The sequence below is a fragment of the Lissotriton helveticus genome, chromosome 9, assembly GCF_964261635.1.
Source record: "Lissotriton helveticus chromosome 9, aLisHel1.1, whole genome shotgun sequence".
Classification (NCBI taxonomy): domain Eukaryota; kingdom Metazoa; phylum Chordata; class Amphibia; order Caudata; family Salamandridae; genus Lissotriton; species Lissotriton helveticus.
Window position 1 is genome coordinate 223766074 of NC_136070.1, and position 18523 is coordinate 223784596.

At 46.2% G+C, this 18523-nt stretch overlaps 1 protein-coding gene across 7 annotated transcripts in view; it reads right to left on the reverse strand.

Annotated features, from left to right (window-relative positions):
- Positions 1 to 18523, reverse strand: part of MIA2 (MIA SH3 domain ER export factor 2) — a 626403-nt gene that overhangs the window by 200381 nt on the left and 407499 nt on the right. For all 7 annotated transcript variants that reach the window (XM_078659761.1, XM_078659760.1, XM_078659759.1 and 4 more), the window contains exon 13: positions 15257 to 15361. In XM_078659761.1, the coding sequence (XP_078515887.1) occupies positions 15257 to 15361 (105 nt within the window). The remainder of the gene's footprint in view (positions 1 to 15256; positions 15362 to 18523) is intronic.

An 18523-nucleotide genomic window follows, 5' to 3' on the forward strand; every position in this document is an offset into this window, starting at 1 on the left:
CCAATCTCTCAAAACAAACCTGTGTGAAGAAAACAAGGTGCATTGCTCATGATCTGCACAGCTTGATGTCCTTCAGTACATAATTTTCCCTAAACCAATACAATAACAGCCTCAGTTGTGCAACAGGATTCATATTTCTGATCCCCTGGTGTGAATCTTAAAATTTCAAAACGTTTTTCACTACCTCCAGTTTTCCTAAATGAACTATCCACAACAGGTCAGAGCCATAAAGAGCTACTCTCTGTACCAGGGCTTTAGAACCCTCTATTGGAGGCGAAATGGCATGTAAACCTTGCCTATGGGCAAATCTCAGGGTAGCCTCAGCTTTATTATTCAATGACACAATTATCTTATATTCAAATAGCTGAATTCATTAAACTCTTCTAATTTACTGTTGTCTAATAAATGGTGCACTTAAAATATTTAGAGGATTCAAAACCATAAACTTTGTTTTCCCAGCATTAATTTCAAACAATCTCTTCACCAAATATCAAAACGCTATTCAGCAGATTTTGAAATTCCATTTCAGTGTCAGAGTTCAACAGAGTATCATCCACGAACAACAAAAGACATATTTTTCCTCAGTTAGAAAAGGGACATTCTGGCCAAACCCCAGCAGATGATCAATGACACCATTACCCAAAATGAGTGAACAGTGTGGGTGTTAGTACATACCCCTTGTCTAAATCTCTTTTTAGAAAAAAGAGCCATCGTTTCTACTCTTGGGCACAAATGCACTTTAGAATTGCTATTAAGGCTAAGGTGAAAGATTATGTTTAAGACATCATCAGAGCTAACCTTGTCACAAAGGACTTTCCATAATGTGTGTTGAGGTACAATGTTGAAAGGCAGATTTAAGATTGACAAAAGTCATGTACAGGCCTAGGGTTTCCATCCATGTGAGCAATACAAAAAACTAACAAGACATCTGAAGACGTGAGAGCATAATCAATGTCTATGCAGAGTTTTAGTTTGACCAGCACCATTTCTGAAAATATTTTTGCATAATATCAATCGGACTATAATTTCTGGAATCGTTCTGGCTGCCCTTTTTATAGATAATTTCAGCACCCAAACACGTAGGTGGCAAGGTACCCTTGTGCTATCGCCTTTGCCATGAGTTGGATATGTGGGTCCCATATCTAGATCTCTGTTTTAAAGAGTTCTGTGATTTTATCCAATTCTGATGCTTTACTCGATTTCTGAGCAACAGTAGCTTCATTTACTTCATCAATACAGAAGCGTACAAGGTTAGTGTCACAGACAGGCTCGGGTCCTAGATTTAAGACTTCACTGGCTTGACCAGTCACCCTCAGCACACAGTGATCATACAGTGAAGTACAATGTTGAAGCCATTTCTCATCCATTATATATGTTTCTGGTTTTCTAAAAGAAGCCCATCATCCCTTGTGATACCGTATGCCATAATGCTCAAGTGTCTTTGTCTCTTAGGGCAGAACTTAGCTCAGGCCATTGGTTCAACTCCCACAGTCACTTCTTTGCTCACGAGTTTGACTTGTAACATTTCCTTGCTACCAGTGTAGATTCATTTTTGTTTCCTTGAAGAACAGTTAACAAAGGTCGTAGGCCTCTTGTACCAAGGATGAGAAGGCAGTGTTTGCTTTTCTCAGTGCCCACATTTTTCATGAAGTAATCCACTAGTTTTGGAACATGGACAGATAGAAGCCCAGGGTGGAGTAATCACCGTAGCAGGGAATAATTGTGCTTTGAATGCCAGGCAAGACCTCTAGTTCCAACACTGGGCCTCCTTTTATCCTCTAACAATTGTTTCACAGACTGTGATCAGTATTACAGTGGCTTGGGGATAAGGTAAAGCTAACTTTTGTAAAGTTCTCTCATTTCAAGCTAAGTGCCAGGGGTTTGTGGGCGCTTTCAGGCAAAATGATAACCTCAAAACCTAAAACATCATGCCAAACATTAACGTGTGTAAAACAACAAGGTGATGGAAGGAATGTTTGAATTAATCTCATCCGCTGGAAATCGCTTGGGCCACATTCTGAATCATAGCTTTTCACCCACTATGCTATACTAGATGGAGACTGGCCTTATGCAAATCAGTCTTAGTCGTGCTCAAATGGGAACATTCCAGCCCTAATTGCCAGGCCCTGTCCCCTCAAGATGGGAAAACAAGAAACCCCAGATCTGATCAGGTCTCATCAGTGAGGTAAAGCTCGAGTCCTATGGCACATTAAGCAGAGGACTTACATTTGTACGTGTGGCATATACTGCAAAAAACAAGATCATGGAAGGAATGTTTGAAATAACCTCAGCCACTGGCGATCACTCGTGACGTCACAACATATATCAGTGCATAGTCAATTTGACTGGACCACCTATCATTCTTAAAGGTAGGTCGAAGGGGAACAACTAAAGAAGCTGGACTATTCCCAGAGGAAAGCAAGGCAAGTGGAAAGGCCAAATAATTTGTTCTATTCAACGAGAGTACAGAAAATTCAGGAATATCCTAAATTTCATAAAGTTCTTTTAAGATATATTGTATTATGGTAAAGGGTTTAAATGTAACACTGAAGTCTCCAGCAGCCTGTACAAAGGATGAGCAGCCCCTGTACTGGCCAACAAGTGTCCTGAGTTGCGGGACATACACCCAGTTCAAACTTGATTAATAAGTCTAGCATTAGCTTGATCCAAAGAACAAAGCCTCTGTTTTGGATAGAAGATTCAATGCTATATTTAGAATACCCAATCAAACGAATTGCTATCGTAGTTGAAGTCTCCTGGAATATGCAAATGTCAAATGTATTAATAAAAATCACCAAACTTCTACTTTATGCCTGACCCAGCTATATTACACAAAATAATCTTAAGTGATTGTATTTAGAAGCCTGCCAGTCACATGGGGATGGTAGAAATGGGAATCGGGGTAATTTGGGGGCCACTGATGAGTTCAAGAGGCCGTGGTCTCTCCGTGTTATGTGCCCAAGGAGATCTCAAGATCCCTTACAAATCGGGGTTAACAGGTCTTTGCAGCTCATTTCCAACAGGGTCTAGATTTTAATTGAATATTGGTGTCATCTCGTGAGATGGTTCTTATATGGAGCGCAATTATACCATTTCTAGATTACTGACTTTAGTCTCAATGGAATTCTAGAATGGGTATTGCTCAAAATGTCCATTACATAAGTGATATCTGATCATTGAGTTACACCATCCACTCCGGATCACCAACCGACCCTTGCCCCCACTACGTCTTCAACAAGGCCGACTCCGTCATCGCACCCCATCTCCGGAACATCATCAACTGCTCCTTCAACACCGCCACCTTCCCGGAGAGCTGGAAGCATGGCCAACTCAGCGCCCTACTGAAGAAACCATCAGCGGACCCCACCGACCACAAAAACTACCGCCCCATCTCGCTCCTCCCTTTTCCTGCCAAAGTCATCGAGAAGACCGTCAACAGACAGCTGGCCGCCTTCCTCGAGACGAATGGATCCCTCGACCACTCGCAAAACGGTTTCCGAGCCAACCACAGCACCGAGACCGCCCTCATCGCAGCCACTGACGACATCCGAGCCCTACTCGACAACGGGGAAACAGCGGCCCTCATCCTCCTGGACCTCTCCGCAGCGTTCGACACTGTCTGCCACCACACCCTAGTGCAGCGCCTCAACAACATCGGAATCCAAGAGAAGGCACTGGAGTGGATCATCTCGTTCCTCGCCGGAAGAACCCAGAGAGTCCGCCTCCCCCCGTTCAGATCCGAGGCCACCGAAGTCATCTGCGGCGTACCACAAGGATCATCTCTCAGCCCCACCCTCTTCAACATCTACATGAGCCCCCTCGCGGCCATCGCACGCCAACACAACCTCAACATCATCTCCTACGCCGACGACACCCAGCTGATCCTCTCTCTCACCAACAACCCCGTCACCGCCAGAACCAACCTACACGAAGGGATGAAAGACGTAGCCGAGTGGATGAAGAACAGCCGCCTGAAACTGAATTCAGACAAGACGGAAGTCCTCATCCTGGGATCATCACCCTCCGCCTGGGACGACTCCTGGTGGCCCCCTGCCCTGGGCAGCGCACCCAAACCAACGGACCACGCGCGCAAACTGGGCTTCATCCTGGACTCCTCCCTCTCGATGACCAGACAAGTCAACGCCGTCTCTTCGTCATGCTTCAACATCCTACGCATGCTCCGAAAGATCTTCCGATGGATCACCACCGAAACCAGGAAGACGGTCACCCAGGCACTCGTCACCAGCCGACTGGACTACGGAAACACCCTCTACGCCGGAACCACAGCCAAACTAAAGGAAAGACTCCAACGCATCCAGAACGCCTCAGCACGACTCATCCTGGACATTCCCCGACACAGCCACATCTCCGGACACCTGAGACCTACACTGGCTCCCAGTCAGCAAAAGATTCACGTTCCGACTCCTCACCCACGCACACAAAGCCCTCCACAACCTGAGACCCAGGTACCTCAACAACCGCCTGACCTTCTACACTCCCACTCGCAAGCTACGATCGACCAGCCTCGCCCCCGTTCCACGCATCCGAAGAGCCACCACGGGAGGAAGATCCTTCTCCTACCTGGCAGCCAAGACTTGGAACTCCCTCCCCATCCACCTCCGCCTGACCCCAGACCACCTCTCCTTCAGGAAGCAACTCAAGACCTGGCTGTTCGAGCAGTAGCGGACCCCCCCCCTACCCCAAGCGCCTTGAGACCCTCCGGGTGAGTAGCGCGCTATACAAATGTTATGATTGATTGATTGATTGATTGATTTACACTGTATATCTAGTGAATCACTTAAGTAGTCAGCGGGTTCCGAATTTTCAACGTACCACAAGTTAGCTTGAGAACCCCTGATCAATAGACCTATCATTCCTAGAATTAAGATTTCCAATTGGTTGGGTTGTTGTCACTACTTTAGCTGCCGCTCGTTCAGTTTAGATGCTGTGAGTTTTCCTTTGTGCAACCCATTTACTCTTACTCAAAGTTTTGAGTACCAGGTACATTTTTAATGTGCATAGACTGCGTCCCTCTTTCTCAGACAACTTACTAGCCATGTATTGGGTGTTAATGGGATTTTCATCTACTGCCAGGGCTAAGAAGCAATTACTACATTCAACATTATATACACTGAGTGGACTAGATTGACCTATACCTATTACTGAAACTTCAAACTTGGTAAGTGATATGCTCATCTTTAGCAGGTCCTTTGGGTCTAGAGGCTCTTTGTGTTGCTCTAGCTCTTTGCTTGACGTGAGGCTTAGATAAGTCTTGCTAGCTTTTTACTGCATGTCATTTTATTGGCCACTCCTCTTTCTTTTGGAATGCACCCCTCTGCCTTTATCCAAGAGGGTTCTGCACAGTGTAGGTTTTGCAGTGTTATTCAGATTACAGATTTAAGAGGCATCTGACTTCTTTTAATAAAGTAGACATTTTTGATAAATAGTTACAAATACGTCATTTTTTCACACTAGTTCCTGTTGTAGCACTCTGTTCCCCCATCTCGCTAGTGCTTACTTCCATCGACCAAAAACACAATACTGATGAAAGTTAAATCAATTTCGGTCACACAAATTTGATAAGAGCACATTCGAGATCAAGGTAACCATTAAGACAGTACAGCAATAAAATATTGAATATTTCCAAAGCAAAACAAGTTATAGTGCTCTGGGGCATCGCTTGATTGGCTTAGTGGGTTGGGCATAAAGAGTATACGAGGACCCTTCTCAACAGCTTGCATTTTCCTGATGTAGACTGAAAAAGGATCCAAGTAGAAAAATAGGCAGTCAGTATGTAGCACAAATTTAACAGAAGTCTGTGGCTTGGGGGGTGAGGTGGTAGAACGCCCAACTAGCTCGTTGGCCACTTTTAATCTAAGCTTGGATTTACTAAGGAGAAGGTGAAAAGGGAAAAGCCTAGATGTAAAACAAAACAGTCAAGAACAATGCTCTTTAATGGAGAAGACTTTGCAAATAATTAGAGAGTGTTCAAAACAAATATGAAAGGCACGGGACAGGAAAGTCAATCTCACTGATACTGGTCTACACAGTTGAAGCAGAGCAAAATGTACCTTGTGTGCTTCTGGGCGAAGAACCAAGGGAGAGGCACAGCCATCCTCTTCCAAGAGTAGACGGGCCTGCCCTTGACCTAGGCAGCAGCCATCCACACCGTTGCACTGTCAGCACAAGCAGGGGTGGTCGGCGTGTCTAAGAGTGTGTTCATTTTAAGGGTGAGGCCACATCTTAGAGAGGTCCTCTCAATGTCCCAGACTACTCATAAGCATCCTTGTGTTATCTTGAAATTAAATATGAATTGGAGCAGTAATATTGACAGTTGCCAGTGCCTTTGATAGGGAAACTCCCTAGGGCAAGGGTTGGTAGTATTGTTGTCTCAATATACAAGAAGGAAACCAGATGAAGCTACTTCTTAACAAATAATTAAATTGCTGAATGCGAGAGAATGCTTTTGGCAGCTTGATTGTGGTTCAGTTGCAAACATAAGGAAATGGTGATAAATTAACTACTTCCATCTTTTCAAGGAGGCTTTCGAAGTGAACATTTCAAACATGACCAGGCGAACATGACCAGACAGTAGTCAGGTTCAAGTTTCAAGTTTGACAGGTCGAACATCATGGTTCGTCGTCAAACGAATTATCAAAACGTACAAAAGAAAATATTACAAACATCAATACAAAGATAGATTAAATCAGGTTTAAAAAAAAGCTAAAATCATAAAATAGATAAAAAACAAGAAAAACATCCATTAAAATCATTAAAATATCAGGGCACTGCTAATAATATTCATCAAAATACCTTAGGCTTTAGGTAGAGTAGAGGTGGTTGCGCCCCTTTAAAGTCTAATAAACCATGCAGACAAAAAGGAATTTAGATACTGCAGTTACGACCACACTTGTAGAATTGCTTTTGCAAATTCTAAGAGCGTTACTACGGTGTGACATCCCCAATAAATTATACAAAGGCACAATCCACATAGCCACTGGTGTAGAATAAAGTTGGGCAAAAACAAAAAGCACATTTTGGTTCATCCGATAGCATGCATGACTGACGTAAAGTGGACCTCGCTTCTAGAGGGGCCCATGTAGCTATGAACACAGCTACCAGCAAGGTACCATACCAAAACTGTAAATAAAGCGAGCATGCATGTGCTAGACAAAATCTAAAACTTCCTCAGACTTGGGCACGCTCTTGCGTAATAGGAAAGGCCTTGTACAACTACCTATGGAATTGGACAATTCATTCTGGGCAGTAATTCTCTCCCAGTATCTAGCTTTAACAACAGTGGCCACAGTAGATGTAATTGAAGAATGATCTTCCCAAAAATGTCTTAGCCCCAGGTCACAGAGTGGTTTTATTAACATAGGCTAGTCAGCTGATCTTTTTGAAGCTGTGTAGGTTAAGGATATTCACAAGGCCCTCTCTTTGTAAGACTGTAGTTCCTTAATGGCCCATACGTGAGCCTTAAAAAAGTAATGGCTTTAATTAAGCCAATGGAGAGAGAGGTTTAACATCATGGTATAATCTAAGCAGAACTAGAGGGGTACACTTCTTACCATACCTGTAAGAGCTCTTATCAAATTGCTCTCAATGGTCCACAAGGGCCCCGTGGAACAATGTCCCCATAGGCCCGTAGCTCTGTGCCAAACAATGCTGCACTCCTTGGTTGAGATTTAGAACTATGCACTGCTGCAAGAATTGGATACCAAGGAGCCTTTTTAGCAAATCTAATAATGGATGCAGCTCTGTGGGTTGGCAACAGAGAGCTTCTAGAGGTCTGTGTGGCCCATGTTCCAATGTTCCCGTCAGCCACAAGAATCCTGAAGTATTATTGCTTTTTCATGCATTAATTTCAAGACCGTGTGGCATGCAAAATGTGTTCAATCTATCTACAAGATTTTGCAAACCAGCCCTGGTTTTGGTTAGCAGGAGAGTGTCGTCCGCAAAGAAGAGAGCACTCATTTTTAGGCCTGCTAGAATAGGGGAATTGTTTGCACAACGGGTCAGGAAGTTAACACAATAATTGATGTAAAAATGGAAAACGGTGGGAGCCAGGAGACAACTTTGGCGGACATCCTTATTAATAGCAATTTTATGATTTAGTTTGCCATTCCCACCACATCAAACCCCGGCAAAGTTCCCCTCAGGAAGATGCACAATGATGTTTAACAAGTTGCAAGGGATTTCCAGTCCACATAGAACCCCCCTTCCCCCAAGTGGTCTGTGGGAACCGTGTTCTTGGCCACAAAATGTTTGTGTTTTCTGGCCAGTGTGGCTGGTCGTGTAAACACGCAGTTGGAAGTCTCCATCCCCGTGGCCACGAAAGGGGCGCACGAAGGACCAGAGTTGGTGAGGGGCCATGGAGAGGCACAAGGACCTAGCTGTAACTCTGCTGTCCGTGAAGCGCTCGAGAGTGGAGTCCACCGTCTCTCAAAACAACAGAGAGCCATGGAAGAGCATGTTAATGAGCAAGGCCTTGACATTCAACAAAAAGCCAGTAGTTCTCAGCCAAGCGTAGCACTTAATGGCCACCAACAAGGAAATCGCTCTGTCCAGCAAGTCTGTTGTGTCCAGCCCACATTTTATGTTGAACTTGGCAGCATCCCTCTCATCAGGAATTGCTTGAGAGAGTATGGCTCAGGCCTCCTCCGACACCATGGGCAGCACTTGCGCAACAGACTCCCACATGGTATGGAAGTATCGGCTTAAGAGGCATAAGGTGTTCACCACCCATAGTGGGAGGCTGGTAGAAGAGAACATCCTCTTCCCAAAGGTATCCAGTCTTTTGGATTCCCTTCCAGTGGAGTAGAAGGGAAGGCGCAGGGGTGAACTTTCGAGGTGGAGGCCTGGGCCATCAAGCTCTCTGAAAAGAGTGCTGAGTGAGGAAACCGGGGTCCCCATGGCATGGCAATGGCGAAAGGCAATTGTCCTATGAACAGGAGCCCCTGTGCAGGGCATGGACCAGGCCCGAGTAGGACAGCAGTAAGGGCTTCATTAAATGGGAGAAATGGTTTGGTGGGGGCAACTCTGCCAAGACGTTCATCTTAACTGCCACTGAGGGTAGCGTAATGTCCAGAACCTCAGCTGCCCTCCACACCACCACTACGAAGGAGGCACCCTCCTCCATAGCCACGTTAGGGGGAAAGACAGGCACAGTGTCTAGGAAGGTGTCCATTCCACTGGTATCTGCCAGATCCTCATACCAGTTGTCCTCGGGATCTTCTAACTGGTATCCATATGGGTCCGAATAACCCTCCCATTCGTCTCCCTATCCAGGCCTGTCATATGAATAAGGCACCTCGTTGGTGAGTTCATGAAGCCCTCACCCACCAACCTGGTTGGTGGCATGCTTCATCATCGGGCCCACCCAGTGACACCTAATGTGTCCCGGGTGTGCTGCGACGCCTGATTACAGCGGAGCTGGTATTTTACTGAGAGTGCAGTGTGAGGTGTAAAATGAAGTGTGAGTTAAAACGGCTTGACGAGGGTCCCAGTACCCGAGGGTAAATTACATTTTAATAACTGGGCCCCCGTCAGCGGTTAAAATATGGCTTGGGGATGTTTAAGGGAGGCGAGTTACTACCTCCTACATCCATCAGTTGGTCGACATGTTTCAGCCAGTGCCTTAAACTAAATCTGGCTTTCCTCAGGACCTTTTTAAAATAGAGTGTAGTGCAGGTTAAAAAGGAGTGTAATCCAGGCTATGTGTTACACTCACTAAGGTGTTTCTCTAAGTGTGAGAGGGGGGATTCCCTTCTCATATATGCCTGTACCGACATTATTTCCCTACAGGGTCAACCCCTTACCGCTTCACTCCTGGAAGCATTGGCTGCAAAATCTAAGCGTAAGAGTGTTAACTTACGCCCCATCACACTTTGTATCTCATGCATATGTGTGATACCCGTGTTTTAGCGACACCACCCCCAATTATTTGCGATAATCACAATAATGGTACCTCCAGTGCCATTACACTTTTGCCGACTGTAGTCTACCCACAGAGCACTGTAGATTCGGCACTCTATGTATATGACTATGTGGCGAAGACGCCTATTTGACTCTCCTCTTCTTACATGTTTTGTCTATGTCTTCAATGTTGTCGGTACAGGCATATATGAGAAGGGAATCCCCCCTCTCACACTTAGAGAAACACCTTAGTGAGTGTAACACATAGCCTGGATTACACTCCTTTTTAACCTGCACTACACTCTATTTTAAAAAGGTCCTGAGGAAAGCCAGATTTAGTTTAAGGCACTGGCTGAAACATGTCGACTAACTGATGGATGTAGGAGGTAGTAACTCGCCTCCCTTAAACATCCCCAAGCCTTATTTTAACCGCTGACAGGGGCCCAGTTATTAAAATTTAATTTACCCTCGGGTACTGGGAGCCTCGCCAAGCCGTTTTAACTCACACTTCATTTTACACCTCACACTGCACTCTCAGTAAAATACCAGCTCCGCTGTAATCAGGCGTCGCAGCACACCCGGGACACATTAGGTGTCACTGGGTGGGCCCGATGATGAAGCATGCCACCAACCAGGTTGGTGGGTGAGGGCTTCATGAACTCACCAACAAGGTGCCCATGACAAATCAAATCAGAGTCCTAACAATATTGGTCATATTTAAGCTAGTCTCTTTTGATAACACATATAAACCACGGGGACTCTGACTAGCTTTGTAGTCCTCTCTCTCCCTCTCGATACGCGCATATGAATAAGGCACTCACTCTGTCATGCAGAGTCTGCCCCCCAGTTGGCGCCTGAGCCGGCGTCGGACAATACCTGTCCGACTTCGTGTTAGAGTCCGGGAGAACTATCGGGATAGTGCTGACCCATCAACAAATCCAAGGGGCAAACTGGCACAGAGGGAGAATCGGCCGGCGGAAGACCAGTAGAGGCTCCTTCCGAGTCAATGGATGCTGAAGGCGCTCCAGAGGGACAGGCTGCCCAAATAGGAGGCGCATGGCCTTATAAAATATGAGTAGCTGGGCCGGGGTCCCTCTAGCTCCTGAAAATACTGTGAGGAGCAGAGACAGCCCAGGTGCAGGCAACACCACAGAGCTACGCCTCGAATGCCGACACTTCCTCGTCTCATCTGATGACTTCGACGGACGTGGCGAAGTCGAAGATCTCTTCGACTACTTGTTCTCCTTATGCATGTGGAACTTAATAGATTTCCCCATTGTCGTAGACTGCGACAACAAGTTGCTCCGAGATCGATCTTGGAACCTTCTTCTTCTCAACCAAAATCATGAGCGTCGCACTTAGAGCGGCGAGCAGCTTGAGGGACTTCTCCCTTAAGGCCTTGGGGTGAATGGCATGCAACTGGCGCTGGTCCTGGCATTGTGGTCGCGCTCAAACACCAGAGGCACACCAAATTTGGGCCTATCACAGTCATCTGTTGATGAGGGGCGCCACATGGTTTGAAACCAGCTTTCCTAGCTGTCATCCTATTCACCTGCAGGCAAGGTCTCAAAAAAATCTTGTCAAAAAGGTCGGTAAAAAAAAAAAAGCCGTGAACTGGCACAGTGAGTCAAAGAGCACTTCGACTTCTTTAACTTCTTGTGGGACTTATCCGACGGCTCAGTGCGTGGTGACATGCTCCTGGAAAGGCTTCGCAATCGGGCTTGGGACCTTCCTCACAATCGAAACCTGGAACATCATGGAGGTAGCTAAAGCTGGGCAACAAGGAGCTTCAAAGAATGCTCCTGAAGCGCCCTGGGTTAATGGCGTGACAGTCCTCATAGGCCTTGGAGTAGTGGTTTGGCTCCAGGCACCAGAGAAAAAACAGATGGAGGTCTGTCACAGACATCTGTCTGTGACAGGAACCATATGGTTTATACCCCACAGGTTTATGGGTAACATCCCTCCCACACTGGGAGACAAAGTCTCAAAAAGAAGAAATGTTGAAAAAAGTTGTCCAAAAGTGGAAAGAGGTTGCTCTTCTTTGACTGGCATGGAAAGTAAAGAACAGATGTCAGTGCACAGGGATGGCGCCTATATAGGCACCGTTTACGTCACTTCCGGCGCTACTGATGCCCGCAGACCCAGGAGGAGCCAAATTACGCCACCTATTTGCTCGCAGGGGTACTGCTCATGAAAAATTTTATGGTCCAGCCTGATGCACTGGATTGTTTGAAGGTAAGGAATCTGCGGCTAGAAGTCTCTATCAGATATTGATCCGTAGCTCCCCCCCCTTCTGGAGTTCTTTATCGCTATCACAACCTGGGTCGGCCAAAATGCTGATACTCCTTTGATTATTATACTTTGTTGCGGCATTGCTGGTGGTCCCCATAAAACTAATTCTTCAAATGACTAAAGTCTTTTGTCTCAATTGATATAGGGGACTGGGAGGCTCAGGGCCGCTCTACTCAAACTTGAGTGCCCACTGGCAGAAGAGGGACTTGCCCCCAAATTATGAACTATGCTACGCTGCAGCACAACTTCAGTGGCCTATATGCTGGTTGGGTGATGCCATAAGCATGGAAAGTAGCTCCTGGCCATACCACAAGTTCTGAACCGTGGAACATATAATTACACTGATAGCACGCTACATCAAAATGACCCTTGGCGAACCCAACCTGATGCGAGTGGCAATGAAATGTGGCACAAGTGCATAGACTCAAAGGAGTTGCCCCCTACAAATGCCCCACAACTCCCACTCTGGGTGGTACCAGAATTACATGCTGTAATGCAGAGACATGATGTACACTCATGGGCAGAGGCGGGAGCGACACTGTTGGGAGACCTATACACAGAGGGCAGAGTATACACCTTCTAAGACATGTGTGACACATAAGGACTACAGACTGGTACATTTTTGACACACACATAGTGAATGCATGTTGGAGTAAGGGTACAACAGCATGAGACACATCAGCACTGCTGCAGACTGTAACATGTTAGTTGTCGGAAAGCCATAATCGCCTTATACAATTTACACACTACAATAAAACCATCATGGACAGTAGAAACCAATGGTCAATAGACCTGGTAAGGATGTCCCCATTAAACAGTGGAAGAGTATGGCACACCGTCACCAAGTAAAGAGGGTCCTACTTACATCAGACCTACCTAACGCATATAACGCATGTTACAAAGAGCACCTTCAGAGTGACCAAGATGCCACAAAACCAGGCGGATTTCTGCCATGTGGTATGGGATTGTCTAATAATCCACCGAGCATGGAAGGGAGGTGGTTGACAATGTCTCGGAGTTGGTGGATGGCACCATTACCCTAGCACCGGAAGTCTGCTTGCTGGGCCTGATGCACAGACCCGAACCTGATAAATATGCAGGTTCGTAGATCTAGGATTTGTATTGTTCAGACACCATATAGCCATGATATGGAAAGTCAGAGCGGTACTCTATATCAGGTGCTGGCTGTGTAATCTACACAACTGGGCGAACGCAGAAATGGATATGCTCATGCTCGCTAAATAGGATGTATATGTCACAAAACTGCTTAAAGCGACCTCAGACCACCCTGAAACCCAGATACGATGGGACAGGAACAGGTGATACTGCAGGTGCAAATTAGACACGTTAAAGCAGTGCATGTAAAGAGATGACGGCTTCTGCAAGAATACAAAATCACACATACATAGCCCATTGCGGACTTCATTGGATGCTATGTCAACCACCTACAACAGCTGGAATGATAAAGCCAATGCATCAACTGTACCTGAGGGGTCGACTCATTCCAAGAGACAATGAGAATATTGTCACACTGTAGTTTGATGTATATTGTGTTCTAATATAACTTCAGACAACTGCGACAGGGCTGGTCACCCGGCTATAGAGCACAGTCCAGGACAAGTGGAGGCCAAAGTCTCAAGCGTATGTCTGCAATGGACAGGAGGAACACCAGTCCCGCAGGGGGATGCAATAGTAAATGTAGAACCACACTATTATTGTACTTTGGGCTTGCATGCATGTACCTGCAAGGTTACCATTTTGTTAAAATGAAATAAAGAAATGTACAAAACAAAAAGTCCCTTTGTTTTGTACTGCACGATCACGCTTCACTATTTCTACAAAGATGGTTTTCATGTAATAATCCTGCATGGGCTCCTTGCTCCACAAGCACGGCTCTCCTCATGGTACCTAGATTCAAACATTCACGGTCCACTGGCCGCGCCTTGTCAGTGGCTATAGCCAGGTACAGTGGATTTATGAAATTGTGGGTCCACGCATTTTAGCACGATTATAGACTTGCGGCATTTGAAGCAAAGTCACTCATCTGCTGCATAATTTACAGATTTTAACCAAAAAATAGTTTCTATCACAAACAATACAAAAGTTATTCAAAAAGCAGCGACACGTGTTGCTGTGCAGTGGAAGGCCCTTAGCAAATGTTGACTCGACACCTTTCTGGTGCTTATAGCTATATTTGAATGTTAAACTGGTACTAATAAGTTGCAACCGATGCTCAGACAGTTAAGTATAAAAATTACAAAATAATCAAGCAAAATGTGCAGCATTACGCCACATAATTTGCCTTTTCTTGGCGCATAATTTACTCAATCCTACAACATATTTTGTCCCTCCTCTGCCGCATAATTCCAGTGACCCTGGCTATAGCTATGACCGGGAACAAACTTATTTTTACATTGCGTGCTCCGCACAACTGCGAATCTTTTCTGAAACTTTAAAAAACCTTTCTTCTCACCTCTACAAATCATTCGTCCATTCCGACCTGTTGGCTTTGCTAACGTTGGTTTTTAAAGGGACTGAAGAAAAGCAGAAGGGGGACAGCGTCCCTTTCTTAGACAAACCAGGACTCACATTCAAGTGTGCTTATGCTGCAGTGCACATGCAAAGTACAGGAAACTCGCTAACCTAATACTTTTTAAAATTGTGTGCACACACATGAACTCAACAGTTTAAGTAATGCGAGGAAGGGCATCTGAGCATCTGAGCATTATGATAAAATACAGCAATAACTTTGGTTCGAATTGCCATATCCGTATACTCATGCATTTGGATATTTTGTCTTTTTAGAAAGATAAATCCCATCATTGGTGTTACACACTGTGCATCGGTTACACAACTCGCGGGGATGATGCAGAGTATAACATACAATAAAAATGGAAAAGAACTAAAAGAACCAGCATAAAATGACATGTCTGTAAGCCAGAGAGCCTCCAGCACAGTGACACTTTACATTAACTTAAAACATGTTCACCCTAGAGAACCGTCAGACCACAACAACTACATAAAGAGGACGTTACCCATCGCGTACCTGTTCATTGCTCTCCTGAAAGCGGAGATGTTCCTCTTTTGCGTCTTGCAGGGCTGTCTCCAGCCTTCCTTTGTTTATCTGGAATACTTTCAATGTTGTTCTAGCCTGTATAAGAAATAACAGATCAGAAAAATGTGGCCCTCTTTCCTGGCTTCACCTGCTAACTCATGTAGACTATATTGACGCGAAGGTTTAAAAGTCTCTGCAATGGTGTACACGACTTCATCCTCATCAACACATCTATAATTGTGTATAATTTCATCTTCCTGGTCTAACATCCCTTTCAAGGCATAAAGGTTACTTATCAGCATTATTTCTGGTATTCTTTTTTTAAACACATTTTATAAAGTTTGCGGAGTTTTGTGGTAGAACACATACAGAGAAAAATAAAAAAACAGGCATAGATATAAAGAAACACTTGCAGATTCCGCCCCATCCCACCCCCACCCACACTCCAACACAAACGACACAGGGCAATTTCTGAAACCAAAGCACAAGGTTCATGCCCTCCAACCCCAACAGATCCCATGAACATTCGAATTTCATCATTCATCATGTGTCTCATAGAACAGACATGTCCTTACCAATTCTGGAATCGGCCCATGCCTGCCAAATCTTGGGTGCTTCTGCGGACAGCCTTGAGCTTTGTATACCTTCACCTCCAGGACCATGAAATTATCCATCCCCTTCTACCACACTACCAGCGACGGAGGGGGGGATGGGGGGGGGGGGGGGTGGGAGGAGAGGGGCGGCCTTCCACTCTTTTGCTGTGTCCTGTTTCACCAGGGACAGACCCAGAAACAACAAGATAATGTATATGTGTTACCATCCACAGTGTCCGTGACATGTACGTTTCGGGTCCATCTGGACCGACCAGGGCAGTACCCCACCATGGAATGACGTCCCCCCATGGCAGAACCTGTCATGTGCAGGACATCCCCATACCATGTGTAAAAATGCTCCCTCAGTCGCATCACAGCGGAGAAAGGTCAGGGAGGCAATCGCACCCATTCGCCCTAAACAAGGGCACATGAAATTCAACCTGTGGAAGTAATAAAATTGGATCAATCTAAGTTGGGCCACCACAGCGGCTGTTCGAGTTGTCCCCAGAGCTTCAGTCCAGTCCTCATTTTCCAAAACCTCTACATCTGCCTCCCATGCTCCCCAGAGAGTGGAGAAAGGGTCTGGGCAATTGGAGATAAGAGGCTAGTTGATCGTAGCAATCTTATGGTCTTCTAGATCACCCATGACTAGTTTAACCCCTAAGTGATTACATTCAGGGAGATCAGACAGTACCACAATTTATGGGGACAGGGCATGGCGGAGTTGAAGGTACCAATGGAACTAACTACGATGTAGCTGGTATTCTCCCTGTCGAGTATGAAAGGACTTGAGGACTGTCCCATCTTCTGGTATTATTGATCAGTAGGTCCACTTCCATTACGAACTGGTAGGACATATCCATCGCAGAGGGTAGCCTGACACCGTCAGTCCAGTAGATATGCAGAGAATCCATGATGAATAGTTCACCTCACTCTCTTACCTGATCCTAGTTTAGGGTACGAAGAGCCAGCTTAAGGAAACACCACAGCAAGAACCGAGAAGTTATGCATGGTGTTCCTTTGTGATATAAGGCAGTCTGTGGACCAAGGGTACCTTGGAGTATGGGACAGCTCAAGCCATGAATCGGGTTATGTAGACCAAAGGGCTTGGCTACAATGAGCAATTCAGAGGGGCGTGGCCAAGACCGTAGTGGAGTAGGAGCTCCTCAGCTCTGTGCTCAGCCTCCCCTAACTGTCCACATCTGTCCCTGTATCTGGAATACAGGCAGGAAGCGGCAGGTGGAGCACCGCCTCGGGCCCCATTAACCCTGCAGGTGGCTCATGTGGCCGATTGCAGTGCCGAATTAGCCTAGCAGCCCACATCTACCATCGCAGTGACAACACAGCCGACAATTGTGACACATGAATCTAAAATGGACTCCAGCTTAAAGGACATGCTATCAAGGGTGTCCTCAAGGACCTCCTTCGAGACTAGAACATTGTGTGTTGGGTGAGGTGGGGTGGGAAAAGCAGAGACCCCTCCCTACAAAGGTATACGCAACACCAAGGAGAATCCCCCGGACCACAGCGTTTATGAAGGACGTTTTGCCAAGCTTCAGCAGGATATCTCCTCTCTTAGGGAGGAATTGAGCAACGCCAAGGAGGAGGAACTGGATTCCTTTTGGAGGGAGGTGGTATATCTCAAGCAACAAAACCTCTCCCTACAGGAACACCTCGAGGACCTTGAAAACAGATCAAGAAGATCTAATATATGCATTCAGGAAATACCTGGTGGAGCGGAGATGGAGGTACAGAAAACTATGTGAAAACACTGTTTTATCATCTACTCTCTGGCCTGGCTATAGCGGACATACAATCGGATAGGACTCACAGGGTGGGCCGTTTGGTGGTTCCCGTGAGCGACTTGCCAGACATATCACCTGCATGCATCACTTCTGCTAGACAGAAGCTATCATGGAGGGAGCTCGGCAATCTGGCTCTCTCTACAAGGGAGCCTTGATTTGGCTCTACCAGGACCTCGTGCCTGTCACACTTGAAAGACGAAAGCAACTCAATCCCATCATCACCTTCCTGCAGAACAAAGAGGTGAAATATTGATTAGCCCACTCTTTTCACACGCTCTTCACATGGAATAGAGCGGGCACGCCATCCACACCATCAAGGAAGCAGCATAGATACTGAACTACCATATGTGGCAGGAACAACATCCTCTGCAGGGTCTTGCATGGGGAGCAATCCATCACCATGGCAGCCTGAAAGGTGGTCTATCGTTGGGGTGGGGGCGCGGCTTCACCGAGCTGAAGTATGGCCTCCTTCTAGAGGGGCTCTGCAAGCCAGGCCAAAATATTCTAAAATAACACTCTTCGCAAGTGGAATCCGCTACCACATACAAGGGGAACCTATTAACGACATCCCCAGCTACAATCGTGTGGATCTGCAGATGAGTGGGTGAGGCTGAAACTAAAACTATCGGACCCGATGCGCTGAGGCCCGACCTGAGACGCAACAGGTCCACCTTGGTGCAGTAGAGCGGAAAGGAAATATCTGAGCTTAACCGGGCTCCCCCTGCTCCGGCCGAGCTGCGGTGACTCAGTGGGAGACATACTGAGGCCAGAATGTCTACATCTGCGGCCTCCCCTTGCATGCAGTGGGGCTGTGGGCTGTCCTCCGTGCCCCTCCCAGTGCTGTGTAGTGGTGCGGTGAG